At 41.7% G+C, this 15,101-nt stretch overlaps 2 protein-coding genes across 2 annotated transcripts; one reads left to right on the top strand and one right to left on the bottom strand.

The window, feature by feature from the left end:
- The first annotated feature begins 102 nt into the window (after window positions 1-102).
- Window positions 103-5,706, top strand: dxo (decapping exoribonuclease). Its single transcript, XM_079519424.1, has 7 exons — window positions 103-515; window positions 1,631-2,086; window positions 2,400-2,626; window positions 2,811-3,030; window positions 4,252-4,387; window positions 4,583-4,677; window positions 5,145-5,706. The coding sequence occupies exons 2-7, from the start codon at window positions 1,644-1,646 to the stop codon at window positions 5,281-5,283; spliced, it is 1,260 nt and encodes a 419-aa protein (XP_079375550.1). The 5' UTR covers window positions 103-515; window positions 1,631-1,643; the 3' UTR covers window positions 5,284-5,706.
- Window positions 5,707-8,989: 3,283 nt separating this feature from the next.
- On the bottom strand, window positions 8,990-14,972 carry slc25a17l (solute carrier family 25 member 17-like). The gene is made up of 9 exons (XM_079521061.1): window positions 14,608-14,972; window positions 14,018-14,078; window positions 13,739-13,805; window positions 13,308-13,462; window positions 13,025-13,141; window positions 12,787-12,932; window positions 12,566-12,661; window positions 12,242-12,324; window positions 8,990-12,144 (listed from the first exon to the last, which is right to left on the bottom strand). The coding sequence occupies exons 1-9, from the start codon at window positions 14,680-14,682 to the stop codon at window positions 11,997-11,999; spliced, it is 948 nt and encodes a 315-aa protein (XP_079377187.1). The 5' UTR covers window positions 14,683-14,972; the 3' UTR covers window positions 8,990-11,996.
- Window positions 14,973-15,101: the final 129 nt, after the last annotated feature.

Here is a 15,101-nt window from a genome sequence, read left to right as displayed (position 1 = left end):
ACCAGCCAGCTGGGCGGGGCGGGTTGTTGCTACTGCCACCTACGGGCCTGGAGCTTAGTGCCTTGAACTGGGGGTTCATGGATTGTTTTGCTGTTCAATTCAGTCTGTTCAATCATGATTTGTACTAGTAAACATTAACGAAGAAGCACATATAGCTACGTCCCAAATTCAGCTGCTACTACAATGGTCTGGGGACATTTTTCGAAATACTTTTGAGTGCAGGCGAACGAAGCGGATGTTAGGAAAGTACCCCATCTTGTGACAAAGTAGAGGTACTACTACACAGGTTTCATCATCAATCACTGTCTGTGCAGTTATCTCAACGTTGTTATCTCAACAAATAACATTCTAGATGTGTTTATTTCCCAGACGAGTAATATTGACGTTACGCCAGTCCTCTTCAGTTCAGTGACAGTCCCTATCATCAAGACAAAAAAGAGCTTCCCTATGGAGGGCAGCATACGCTTCTAAGACGTACAACAGCCTTCCGGAAATTAAAAAAGACGAAAAAGAAGGTAACAAACAGCTACGCTAATAGCTAGCTAAGCTAACTGGTATCCTGCTGGTATCCAGTGAGTCTTTTAATTTAAGAAACCATTCACTCAACCTCGCAGAAAATGTCTCTTACTGTCCGGTGATCACGGATGTGCTTCAACGCTACACTAGCAACAATTAAAGTTTGTTTACATTTTTTCCCTCCCGCTGACGCTTAGCTAGCATGATGCTATAGTATAGCCTAGCCTACTACATTTAAGCATTTTCCACCGGAAATCATAGTAAGAAAAGCATGAACTCTGACGAACAAACGTCAAGGTAAATATAGAACAATTTAGTGCTTAAATGAAAATAGTTTCATATAAACTATATACCAGGTAAACACAAAACCTAGCGCCTGTCTACTCTAAACATGCTATCGAAATTGTATGCATTAAAGATGGAGTGCCGTTATTTTTCCCCACCCTAAAACATATTCACCAGGTATGATTCTATAAGGACTATTTCAAAATATTGTACAGTATTTGTTAAAATATCGTTTTTAATGTGGAAATGCCCACCAGTTCATTAAGTTTGCCTGGTGGGTGGTGATCCACCAAACTGAAGCCACAGCTGTTGTATGGTAAAGGGGGAGGGGATGATATTTTCATTGGCACGTTTGACTGTCAAGGTTTCAGCCTCCAGGAAGAAACCCTAAATACAAAAGGAAGACATCATTGCACATGACAACCACACCAAGGGGTCTAATGAAGTACTGTCACCTCATAAACACATTACATAAAACATTACATAAAAATACATATTTAAGATGCTTTTTACAGATGACTGCTCTAATAACATTAAAATATCTTCTCTTAAAGTCTTGAAAATTAATTTAAGAGATCATGCACCACCAAACAATAAAAGTAGGCTACATTAAAATAGTAAAGCTTGTATGTTCTTAGGAGGAAAGACTTGGTGCGACTCACAGGTTTGTGCGAGTGACCTGTGTGACCTCCCATCTCTTGGATAGTAGGGATATGTGTTTGTAGACCCAGGGTCTGAATCAGGGTTGGACAATGGACACCCTTTTTGCCTTTTACATTGACAGTGAACATATCCACGACTGATAATTTATTTTCTTAATTATCTTTAGGTCGCCATTAGCCATGGACCAACGTCAACACAGACCCCAGTATCCAAACTCCGGCCAGCAGTCAATTTACAAAAGACATACAGACTCTGACAGAAGCCAACATGAAAATAAACGCTTGAGGCCAAACCACCCTTCTCCTGCACCTTCCACATCATCATCGCCAACTTTGAGCACCAAAAAGGAGCTCTATGAACGAGACTTTCCTGTTTACAAACAGCCTGTTGAAGTCGGGAGTTTCTCCTTGGACTCTGAACGCAGATTTTTCAATGATGCAAGGAAACTAAGGTACTATGTTGAACCTCAAAGGAGTCCTAATTTTGACCTTCGAGATGGCTACAAGGACCGATTTATAAAACGTGATGATGGGATAAAGGAGAAGCTGGACCACATGTTGCGGTGGATCCAAGCTAACAAGTCCAAGCTTCAGTCAAAGCAGCCTACATCCTCATCCTCATGGTAAGCATTCACCACATAACCTGGTGTCCATATTTTGAGGCAAATAAATACAGGATTGCTTCAACAAGGTTGATCAACAAGGTCACAACGTGCCACGATGCAATGTATTTTGAGCTTGTAGATAGGCAAATTTTGCTATGTGTCATATAAAGAAGTTGATAGTGCTTAAGTCGCTAAAACGTTGTGTAAGATATTTGACATAGTAATATGTATACATTTTGTTGCCTGAATCGTCTGTAGGCCTACAGAAAAACCTAGGTGGAACTGTGTTGTCTGCTGGGCGTGTTCTTTTATTAACCTCTACTCCTCCCAGTACATTAGGGGTTGACTTTGTGACATGGCGTGGCCACCTGACCAAAGTGCTAACCACACCCTATGAAACACGGGAGGGCTGGCAGCTGGCAGTCACCAGGTTCGGGGGCACCCTGTACATTAGTGAGGTGGAGACCGAGGCTGCACGCAGGGAAAGGGATAATCGCACAGAGAAACATGAGGAGATGATGTACTGGGGATACAAGTTTGAGCAGTACACATGTGCAGGTAGGTAACCGTATACAAATGATCTGTTGTATACTGTGTGCTTCTGTGATGATACTATGATTCTAGGTTATATTAGTTGTTCTGTCAGCTGATGAGAAAGTTGGAGAAAACACACCCAAAGCACATAATCAGATGACCTGATGTCTGTATGGTAATACTAACTGACCTTTGCCCATTTGTATAGATGACAGCCACAGTTTCCCGGAGCCAGGTGGGGTGGTAAACACCAACGAAGCCTTTTGCACTGTGGTCCAGACCCGATTAGCAGATCACAGACTGTTGTTTTCTGGTGAGGTGGACTGTCGCGACAAAGACCCCAAAGCTCCAGCTCCTCCTGCCTGCTACATTGAGCTGAAGACCTCGGCAGAGATCTCTACTCCCAAACAGCGCAGTAACTTCCACAGGTATTAAACTTGTTGTATTCCACAGGTGTATTATACATTGTTTTTATTATACAGTATATTATATTGTACTGTATGTGCAGTGAAATATTTCCGCACAACATTTCACTGCACATGTTTTTTGGAGCCACAACAAGTAATCTCTAGATCTACGATTGTAGATCAATGATTGTATTTCATATTAGTAGTTTAATTAAACATACACCGTTAGTTTATCCACAGAGGCTAAGTATGTTATTTAAATACCGGTAGCATGTTGTTTAGACAGATGCTAGGTTTGAAGTTTACTAGCACACTTAATTAGAAGACCACAAAGGGAATAAGCTTCACTGTAGGTCTTTATTTTATCCTCTGTGTATGCGTTATGTTATGGAAGTGCTTCCTTTTTTTGAGTGGTGCAACCACTCCCTTACCACTCCCTATGTGTGTGCCTGCCTGGGTATGAGCACGGAAATAGCATGGTTGTTTTTCACCACCTGTGCACAACCTAGCACACACGCACATGTTAACTGTATATATGATGATTTTGGGTGTGCCAGTACAGTACAGTGCAGTGACAGTACAGTACAGTACAGTAGAGGGACCCCCACATGGTAACTCTGTCATTTCTCAACCGTTTTGGACGTGGGGTGGCTCGCCGGAATCGGCCCGGACCCCTGGGCGCGTTCCTGGGGGTCTGGATGTTCCAGAGACCCCCCGGGGACCCCCACATGGTAACTCATTTCTTTACCGTTTCGGACATGGGGCGGCTCGCCGGAACCGGGCCTGCACCCTGGCCGTGGTCTTGTGGGTCTGGAACTTCCGGGGACCCCCACCCGGAGTTGCACTACTCACTTTTTTTTGTAAGCACCAAAGCGGTCTCATGTGCAGACATGTAGTGTGAAAAAAAGCTGAATACAATCCAACCCTTGTCGCCCGCTTGTGCGTGCACAAACAAGCACCGGAGCATGCGTGCATCAATTTCACGGGACCGTGCCCGCTTGCGTTAATCGCCTGCCTCTCATTGAAAATGAATTACCAAGACGCGTCAGTCGCTTCACGCCTGAAAAGACCTTAAGACACTATAGAAAAGAGCACCTGCTATTTATCTTTATCCTCCATCAAGGGCTTGATCCCATGATGGAGGTATAGCGGTACCTGCTATATATCTAAATTGTATTTGACAATTGAATCCTTTGTGCTCTGAATGTGTTATTATTATTTTGGTGTCTTTGTGATTCACAGGTTTAAACTGCTTAAGTGGTGGGCCCAGTCCTTCCTCCCCGGAGTACCTCGTGTTGTAGCCGGCTTCCGGGATCATGATGGAGTAGTTGTGGCACTTGAGACGTTTCACATTTCCAAAATATCCCATCTTATCAAGGTACGGTAGAAGAATTTCAACAAATGCCACACCAAAAGCTTAAGGTTATTGGGATATCTTCCCGTTACAGTCTAGAGAATTAACAAACGTTTAACACACAATGTCTGTTATGATACATGTTAGTTATTATGAGTAAACCTGTGATATTAACAGACATTAGTTTATAAATGAACTGTGGTCCATCTTATTTTTTAGAATGAGAACAACTGCTGGAGGCCAACAGTATGTATGAACTTCTGCTGCGATTTCCTGTCTTTCGTGAAGAGTGTGGTCAGGGAAGATAATCCCAGGTAATGACAGTAAATGTAATACAATAATAAAACTGCCAGATTTACTAATTGATGGCGGCAGTGGCTCAGGGGTAGAGTGACCGGATAGGAACCGCAAGGTTCCCAGTTCGAACCCAGGCTCCCCAGAGTTAAGGTCCCCACACACCGAGCACATTTTTCGGATTTTTAGCGGCGTTTCTCCATCGGTTTTCCGAAAAACGCGTCCAGTGTGCAACCACCTTTAGTGTCGAAGTTTCCTTGAGCAAGACTGAACCCCTAATTGCTCCTGATGTGCAGGTTGGTACCTTGCATGGTTTCCTCCGCCACCGGTGTGTGAATGGGTGAATGTAATGCACAATCTATGTAAATCGCCTTGGATAAAGGCGCTATATAAATGCACCATTTACCAATGGATTTTATTGTAAAATGCAACTTGGTCAAATATGCTGAATATATAATGCTCTCCTTTGCCGGTCTATTCCCTACAGTGTTGTGTACCTGTTTTCTTGGGAGCCGCATAGAGATGTGACCTACTCAGTCCACAGACACTCCCAGTACTCTTTCCTTCCACACTGGTTTGTAGAGGCCATGAGCAGCACCAACAGTCAAGACTCAAATCATCAATAACCTGTCTTATCATATGGTACCTAGTACCATACCACTTAAACTTGATGTGTCTAAAATAGCTGATCTGCAAGCTCATAACACATCTGTAGATCTGCTTTTTCCACAAAAACAAATGTTGAAATTTAAAAATTCCTGTCTCAAAGGTTTTGTCATTCTGTGCAGCCATTTTTGCATAAATTTGATAACGGACAGGCACAAACGAGCATGAATTTATCTGGTTGTGTCAGGTTGATGGATGATTTTCATGCTATTGACCATCCCCAAAAATGATGCATATTTTAAGGTTCAACATTTTAAATAGAATAATGCTCCTGCATATCTCATGTTTGTAAACTCAACTTGTTGTTTTTTTGTATATATCTTTTCAGTTGCACCTTTTAGTTGGGTACTATGTACAGTAAATACATGTTTTTTGGAATTGAACCTTGTCCTAGACTATTTCTTTGGCAGTTTCAAGGGCTAGGCGATAAAATGAGAACCCCTTTTGGTGTTTTAAGCATTATGTTACACTTTGGCTATTGAAAATAGCAGATCTACAAGCTCATAGCGCGGCCGTGCTACGAGCTTGTAGGGGGGGGTCACTGGAACAACATATTTTCTGGAACTGGAACAACATATTTTCAGATGGGTGTCTGTGGCCAAATACAGATAATTCTGGGGGTCTTTCACATGAAAAAGGTTGAGCACCACTGACAAACATTTTCAGAAAACTCATGATTAGAAGGCATTTGTAGAATCGTCCTCAGGTCTAAATGGGTTAAAAAAAAACTATGTAGATAACAATGATAAACCTTTGAATAATACTGTCAGTCTGCAGTTTTTGGCTGTCATGTCAAATCACACATTTTCTACTGTGACTGTGTTGGAGAAAGTGGGAATTAACAAATACAGAAATTGGCATGACTACATTGGGAGAGGAAAAGGGAGGTGGGGGGATAATTGGCTACTCTGACATGTAATAACTAAGTATTAAATAAAAAACAGTGTGGATGAACCAAGCCACATAAGACAGTAAGTAGTGATGCACAAATATTCTGCCGCAGAAAACATTCGGCAGAAAATAGCTAAAAATTGGCCCGAATAGGCAGAAAATATATCACTGAATAGTTTATGCAATTAATGCATTCAAAAGAGCTGAATAAATGTTATGGACCCATAATAGTGATTATTATTGTCTCCACCAGGCCGAAGGCATGGGGAGAGAGTATGTTTTGCACTCCGTCCGTCCGTGTGTCCGTGTGTGTGTGTGTGTGTCCGTCCGTCCATCCGTCCTTCCGTCTGTGAACAGCTAATCTCCGGTACCGTTAACCCGGTCGATGCCACATTTTGCACACACACTCCCTGGATGCCAACGATGAACCTCTGCCCCAAAATGTCCAGAACGGCCTGTTATAGCACCACCAGGAGGCCGCTTTGTGCAAAACAAGTTTTTGGACAGTACACCTACAGATTTGGTCCAAACATCACGCAAATTGGTACACAGTCTCTCTAGAGCCATTCAACGAAAGGTGTGTTTCAGATTTCTCAGACTCCATCCTGATTGGCTAAGATTGGCTTCCAAAGTTCGCAGGAGTGCTCAGTTTCAAACAAAATGCTGCAAATCATGAACACATCGTGTGATATCCGTGAAATTGTGCACGCACATTCCCACTAGGCCGAGGAAGAAATGCCACATGAACATTTTCAACTCAGCCTCATGGTGGCGCTATAACTGGCCAAAAAGTGTTTTTACCTCTAACTGCACGGATCTGTGGATAACTTTGTATGCCAACTCCCTAGAAGCCAAGGAAAAACCTTTGCCTGGAATTTTTCACATCTGCTCTTTATAGCGCCACCAGGAGGCCGACATATGTTAAACACATTTTCTAATATTACTCCTTCAGATTGTATCCAAATTTCACGCAAATCGGTACACATGCTCTCCATAGTCATGTGATCAAGACGGGTTTGTTTGATTTCTCATAATCCACCCTCATTGGCTACAATTGGCTTCTAAACTTTTCAGGAGTAGCCCGCCTTGTACCTGTTTTGTACAAATCGCCACAACTACTAAACGCAGTGTCCGATTGTGGTGAAACTGTGCATGCATATTCCCACTAGGCTTTGGAAGAAATGCCACTTGAGTTTTCAAATCAGCCTCATGGTGGCGCTACAACAGGCCAAGCCGCGTCTCACACACACACACACACACACACACACACACAATTTACAATTTACAATTTAGGCATTTAGCAGACGCTCTTAATCCAGAGCGACTTACATTAAGCAATAACAAAAGCATGGCATACATCACATATATAAAGTAGTTATCATGAATCATGCGTAGACTAAGAACGTAACAGTGGAGTATCTATGTAAACTATACATACTATACTATATAATATATTATACATGTGTACTATAAAGTGCTATGACTACATAAAGTGCAATTCTAGAGCTGTCTACGTAACAAGCTATAAGTCTGTTTAAAATACTATCTAAGTCTACATAATGTGCTATCTAAGGGGCTAGGCTAGGGCAAGTGCTACGGGCCATGGTGGAGTCTGAAGAGGTGGGTTTTCAGACTACGGCGGAAGATTGGGAGTGAGGCTGCAGTTCTGACTGTGATGGGAAGTGCATTCCATAGTTTTGGAGCCAGAAGGGAGAAGAGTTTGGGACGTGTGGAGCGTTGTCCCGGCGTTTTTAGTGAAGGTACCTCCAGCTTCCCTGCGTTGGCCGATCTGAGTGCGCGGGAGGGTTTGTAGGGTACGATCATACTTGTGAGATATGGGGGGGCCATGCCTTTGGTTGCTTTGAATGCCAGCATCAGAGTTTTGTATTCTGTGCGGGCAGCGACCGGGAGCCAATGGAGGGAGCGGAGAAGGGGGGTGACGTGTGAGAATTTTGGCTGGTTGAAGACCAAGCGGGCTGCGGCATTTTGGATCAGTTGGAGGGGCTTAAGTGCACATGCCGGTAGGCCAGTAAGGAGGGAGTTACAATAGTCAAGTTTTGACAAGACTGTTGTCTGGATTAGGAGCTGGGCTGACTCCTGGGTGAGGAACGGTCTAATTCGTCGTATGTTGTAGAGTGTAAACCTACAGGATCTAGAGTGTAAACCTACAGGATCTAGTGACACACACACACACACACACACACACACACACACACACACGTACGTTTATATTGCTCCTAAACATTTTGCCAAGCATCACACACACACTCCTGTCCTCCTGGTGGAGACCTGTGCCCAGAAGGGCACTTTTTCTAGTTTAAGTTAAGTTTTGCCATATCCATTTCTTTTGCCATAAATCAGGTAGCTTTAAGGTACGGCCATGACAGCAATGGTAGGAAAAAAGATATATAATATTAATCCTATTCGGATATTCAGTTTTCGGCCAACTGTTTCCTATATTCGGTTTCGGCCAAGAATTTCCCTTTCGGTGCATCCCTAACAGTAAGCGCTTAGTTCCTAGTGTGTGTATAAAGCTATCAAATTCAAGGTATTTATTAAAATTATTTTTCTGGCCATAGGGTGCAAATGTCAAATTGTGCTACTGTTATCTACTAAATACTATTAACATTGAGTGACTGCAGTTTCTTCCAGCAGTGAAATGTCCCTTTAATACGGTGTGATTTAGAGCAAAATAACATGCATTCAGGAAATGGAACAATGTTTCCATATCTATCACGGTCAGGCTGTAAAGTCAGTCACTTTATAAAAGATACGAGATGACCCTGACAGACAAACCCTTCACCTGCACCTTCCACATCATCCTAAAGCACAAGAAAACGGCTCCATGAACCGGAATGTCCCGCTAGAGGGAGTTTGTCCCTGGAATTTGAATACAATTTTTCAACTAACAGGTCAGCTGGAATTTCTTTCAACTTGGTGTCCATAAGTGAAAATTATAAAAATGTGTTGCAAAGTTACAAAAATACCCCCTCCACTCAGTCAGGGTATGCGATTGACCAACTTGACCATTTTGTCCAATAATTAGATTATTTAATAATATAATTAATTATCTTTGTAAAAGCCTATAGTAAGTCCGGAATACTGATCATTTGTTTTATTACCAATTGGTTCCAGTTTACAACAAGCTAACCAACTAAAATAGTTGTGAATTAATTTAATAAAATAACACTACATACAACAAAGTGTTATACAAGTGCCGTAAATTATGAAGAAAATAACAGTTTAACAGTTTGTTGGAAGTATTACAATATATTATGCAATGTCAACTTTGTTACATAAAATAGTTGCATGAGGTATTGAAAAGAAAGACATGACTTGCAGTACACACAACACATCCTATAATTGACCAATAGGGTGTAAACTCTCACATCACATCATTAGCACTAATAAATTACAATTATATTAATGATTCACACAATCTTAAAGATACTCCCCTAGTTAACGATCAAAGGAAAGATGGAATACTTATCAGTACACGGTCATACTGATCAAAGAGGTATAGTCAGTGGCAGAGATTAAATATTACACAGATTAAACAGCATATTAAATGGCTTCACAGAAGTAGCGGTATTTCATTTTGTTTATGAAATACTTGCAAAGTAGAATAGTGTGCATGAACCCGTTTATCCCCTTAAACCATAGACCAAAGTCTCCCAGGGGTCTATGCTCCTGCTCCTTTTTCCCTCTACACCAAATCTTTGCCAAAAGTTGTGAGCTTGTTTGCTATTTCTTTGCTTAATGTTCGTCCCATAATACAATAGGGATGCCAGGGTGCATGTAGTTAAAATCATGAAGGCTGCTGTTTATAATTGGTACAAGGTGGCAATTCTTACAGAAGCAGTTATTTCAATTTAGAGGCTCTTAATTTAAGTGTAAAAAATAATGCCCCTGTCGGGGACTGTCCTTAAGTCAGACCTCCCGTTAGTCCGACCTGTGCTGTGGGTTACAAATCACCTGTGGCTTCCTGTGAGGTTAGGTTTTGGGATAGTGTTAATTAACAATGGTCGGACTAACGGGAGGTCGAACTAATGCTACCGCCCCTGTCAAACCCCCCTACCACTCCCTTAAATTCTCCAAGTATATTTAAATCTACATTTTGTCATTTAGAATATATTAAAAATGTGTGTTCAAATCAAAATGTACATTCATTAATCAGAATTTTCACATTTGTGTAATCAAACTTTTTTGGAAACAGACCTCAAGAAGAATATGCTACAGCCTTTTAGGCACAGTACACAGTATGTCAATCCAAAGAAAACTAGTACTTCTTTGCCTGCAACTGTTATAATATATCTAACTTGCACGTAACACTGACTGTTTTGTAAACAGAAAATTACCTGGCGTATGTTTAAGAGGTTACAGTACTCTGATGTATATATGAGCTACAAACTTAAGACATTTGATCAAAGTTGTAGTGGCTTCATTATATCAAGGCAATGTCCTGAACTGGCTTGCTGCAAGGAAATTAAGAAAATAGGACTCCACTGGTCATTCATTGCATGAAACCTAAATTAGTTGTGTCCAATATAATGGGCTGATCCACCAACTACGGTACCTTCAAAGTTTAGATCAGCGGTTCTCAAAGTGGGGTCCAAGAACCCTCAGGGTTCTTCAGGGGGTTCTACACTCTCAGATTGCAGGGGTCCTTGAAATTAAACAGTTTGAGAACCACTGTTTTAGATGAAACAGTACATAATCTACAGTACATGACATCAATGTCATGTCATTGGTGCCTTAGGCACCAATCTTCAATATTACAGCTGAGGAATCATTTACAAGATCCCACACAATGAGGTGGATTTCTATGCAACAATGTTGACAGCGGTCCTAAAGCACAGTCCAGTACAGAAGAAGTGGTCTTGCAATTCAAGCATTTTGTATTAATTGCACTTATCAGAATTTATCTGTCAAAGTAGCCCTACTGAATTTGAAGAACCACAAACAACCAAGGAAAGAGAATAAGATATCCACCAGTTTGAGGACAAACGTTATCTACTTAGGCACTGGGAGGGGTTAATTAGTGTCAAACCATTCCACCTTTGGTTATGGTTAACAGCCCACCTTTGGTTATGGAATATATGAGCAGTCACCAATCCCAGTTTTCAATCACCACTGCTTTAACCACTTAAGCCCTATAGGAGTATGACGAATAGCAAAAATAGCCAATCGTCAAGCTTGTACTGTAGATCTACCATTTGCTATTTTTTAAACATTAAAACATTTTCTTTGAAAATTGTAAAAAGGAATTATCATTTTTGAAAATGTCCCCCAAAATAGATCCAGCAGGGTTAATGTGGTTAAAACAAATTTGTATTACATGTCGAGCCATGTTGGACATGTTTTACACTGTAAACCCTGTAGCTACGCAGACTCAGTGGCCCCTTTTCCACTGGTTGAACTGGTTCCGTTCTTTTTTCCCTGTCTAATTTTGAACCAAATTAAATGGTTCAGATCCCTAAAAGTTGGTTCGGAACTGGAAGTTCGTCTTGCCCTGAAGTGGGAACCAAAGTGGGTGTGTCACTATTCAAGTTGGAAGATGCAGAACTGTAGCATGGCCCCAGCCCTGAATTGCTAGCCACGCCCATTAAAGAAATGGACTGATATAAACCATCATAAAAAATAAAGAACCGAATCGGTTCTAGAAACCAAGTTCTTTTGGTGGAAACGGGGCCAGAGATGAGGCCTCACATTTCTCTGGGCCAAGGCTGTGCTCAGTATAACTGCAGGTTTGAGGTAAAATTATTTAAGGAGTGCAGTGATCTCAGTGCTTCAATTTCTTGTTGAGGCCCATGACCTTGAACGTGGCTGCAGTGATCTTCTCATAGATCACAAACATGAGGGCAGCTGTCAGTACTGTCTGTAACAGCTTCGCTTCCAGGCCTTTGTATAAGCCGAGAAAACCATGCCTCCTGTCATAGAGAGAGAAAAGTCCCATTTACATTTTGAATACATGTTTGAATGTGGAATATTTGTTCACAGCCCTAGTAGTTACAGTACATGACTCACTTGATTCTGTCCATCAGCAGGTCGATGACATTGCGCAGGCTTGCTAATGCTCCACCTTTGCCATCACCTTTGTACTGGCCAAACTAGCGAGAGAGCACATACAGATTCATTTATAGCCTTGACATACAAAGGTTTACTCCAAAATAAAAGATGCAAGACTGGCTCAGATGCAATTTCCCATATTATTGAGAACGCCAACACGTTTCATCAGATTTAAACTGCTTTGAGGAAGGCTGTTGCTGAAACATTTATTTTATCTCATGTTTACATGATTAAATGTTGATCAGATTGTAGGTGCGGGAAGGATGCACTTTAAATATTCACCCTTAAGACAGCCTGAACAGTCTGAAGTGGATATGTTGCTGTGGTAGCAACGGCCTTAGCAATAGCTCCAATAAGAAAGATCTCTGCTGAGGATATCTGTGGGAAAGACAAATAAAAGTGAATCTGGGATTTGAATCTTGTCCAGTGTTGTTATTCTAAAGTTTACACAGCCACAACATTACATTTATCAAAAATAAATAGTCTCCTCCCCATCAGCTCACCTTCTTCCCACCATTACCAGCCCTCCTCTTCATGGCCTCGTAGAACATGAACTGTACAGCCGGGTTGAACACCAGCACCAGAGAGGGCAGGGTGCCATTCCACAGGGTGCCCAAACCCTCCTTGTCTATGATCTGGGAGAAGGCATCTGAAGGGACAATCACACATGACATGGTTCGACAACAGCATGTTCTTCAAAAAGGAGCTTTTCAATTCTAACAAACACACATACTTGCATACCGAATATGCCCTTGTAATGCGTCTGCTGGAGGTCTTCATTTCTGAACTTCGCCCCCTGCAGCTTCAGCCGAGTATTGACCACCCACATTGGGGTGGTCAGGATCACGTTCACTGCGCCTGAATTGAGAAAAAAAAAGAGAAAAAAAAGGAGTAATATCATAAACTTTACTTATCCACAACAGCAACATGTGAGCTTTTAGATCGTCCTATATTTTAAAACATGCCTAAAATGTCATGCCCAAAATATGGACACCAGGTTGAAAGCCGTTAAAGTGCTACATACCTGCTATGACCCCCATGAGCAGGTCTTTGCTTGGTCGGGACTTGCCCTGGCCAGACAACACCAATTTCTTCAGTGTGTTGAAGGTGTAGAAGTAGACAAAGTTGGAGCAGCAGAGACTGGAAATAACTGGGAACCAGCCCCTGTATAGTGCCACACTGGCAGGGGGAAGAAAAAGAGTATAATTTTTTGAATGACTCAGCTCAGAAGCCAATTTAACAAAACAAAGCCTGTATCCCGTATTGAAATATGTTACATTGAATTTGTTGATTGTATATGATCAAGTTAGTGGTGATTTGTGCTTTCATTGGAGCTACAGCAATGTCAAACCCAGGGCAAACTAAGCTATACAACAGCAGTGCAAACCAAGGGCCATAACCTTGACAATAAAAACAAGCCAGCTGGTTATATGATAGTATGACAACACCACTTACAGGCCTTCTTCCTTTGCTATCTCAGACAAGATAACTGGGGTAGATTTAGATTTGCGATTCTCATCCACTGAAAGAAAAGATATATGTATCACTGACAAGACGGAAGACGTACCATCTTTTCAAAAAAAGAGTGATACAAATTACAAAGTTGCCCAGAGAATAGTTCAATGACCATGGTATTGTTGTAACCTACACAGGACACTCTGGGACCCTAGTTTAGAGTTCAAAGTCATTTTCAGTCAGCTCTGTCCATTCTGATAATAAGACAGTCCAACTCACCCTGGAGTCGGATCCTGGCTGTATCCAAAGGAAAGAAGACGCTCATTGCAGTCACACTGCCCTATTAGGGACCAATGCCTTGTTAAAGTAACATGCACATAACATGCATAAGTTATGCATGTTGTATGCTTGATGTTTCACATGCCAAATCAGCCACAGCACACACGTTTAAAGTTTAACGGTAGGGGTAAGTGATATTTTTTGGTTAAAACATATATTTATTTCCTTTTAAGGTTAAATCACTATTCTGATAGTAATCATTGCTATAGACTAGAGTGTTTGTTCAGTAACAGGGGTCTCCCTGTCTCTCCAGCTCTTTAATAAACAGAAAATACATTTTCAGGTATGTGACAAAATGTCAGCCAATCAGGAGAGAGTAGCTATTCATGAGCTTACATAATTTTTATAGTGTTCCAGTTACAATTTTGTCTGCTCATTTCTTTGTCTCATCACTTACAATTCCACTTGTTTACTGAGTACTATCACAATATAGAGCTTTTTAACACTTATTTTAACCAACGAAAATAATTTACACTACCTTTAACTTTAAGCTGCTGATATGATATTTCATTAGTGAATTTTTTGCCTACCACTGCTCCAGCCACAGCATGGACCAGAGTCTCATAGGACAGAAGGGACACAGCCAAGCCACCGTTGTCAGACATCTCTGCTGCTGCACCTTCTCCACCACGGAAGACCAAACTATGCGAAACCAAGATGACCCAACTAGTGTTCCACTTCCAACTTCGAGGGCAGGGCGGTCAGGTCACTCCGGGCAGGCTGGTCTGGGAATGTCAAACGGCTGTCCCTGTCATTTCATGGTGTTATATCGACAAGAAAGCACGTTGTTGTGTTAATAGTGCAGTCATAAACTGAAAAGCCCACAACAACGGCACCCGGCTTACATTTCCTTCCTCGCCTTTCTGGGTCGCGTGTTTATGGTTCCCACTGGCACTGCCTGTCCGCCCTCAGATAAAAGGCGACATCACCACCTACTGTATGGGAGTACATTTCAGTGCTGGTGTGACAGGTTCTTAAAAAAAGGGGGAAAAAGTTCGTGGGTCGGGGCTTCAGTCAGAGAGGT

This window comes from Electrona antarctica (genome assembly GCF_951216825.1).
Source record: "Electrona antarctica genome assembly, chromosome: 14".
Classification (NCBI taxonomy): domain Eukaryota; kingdom Metazoa; phylum Chordata; class Actinopteri; order Myctophiformes; family Myctophidae; genus Electrona; species Electrona antarctica.
Note: the sequence above shows the minus strand (reverse complement) of the source record. Positions and strands in the feature narration are given on the sequence as shown.

Excerpts from the sequence above, each read along its gene's own strand:
- dxo (XM_079519424.1), top strand. The coding sequence starts at position 1,644 with ATGGACCAACGTCAACACAGACCCCAGTATCCAAACTCCGGCCAGCAG. Across the intron at positions 2,627-2,810 it reads TGAGCAGTACACATGTGCAG|ATGACAGCCACAGTTTCCCG; the intron begins GTAGGTAACCGT and ends CCATTTGTATAG. Across the intron at positions 4,678-5,144 it reads GTCAGGGAAGATAATCCCAG|TGTTGTGTACCTGTTTTCTT; the intron begins GTAATGACAGTA and ends TATTCCCTACAG.
- slc25a17l (XM_079521061.1), bottom strand. The coding sequence starts at position 14,682 with ATGTCTGACAACGGTGGCTTGGCTGTGTCCCTTCTGTCCTATGAGACT. Across the intron at positions 13,463-13,738 it reads ATAGCAAAGGAAGAAGGCCT|TGTGGCACTATACAGGGGCT; the intron begins GTAAGTGGTGTT and ends TCCCCCTGCCAG. Across the intron at positions 12,325-12,565 it reads CTGTTCAGGCTGTCTTAAGG|TTTGGCCAGTACAAAGGTGA; the intron begins GTGAATATTTAA and ends CTCTCTCGCTAG.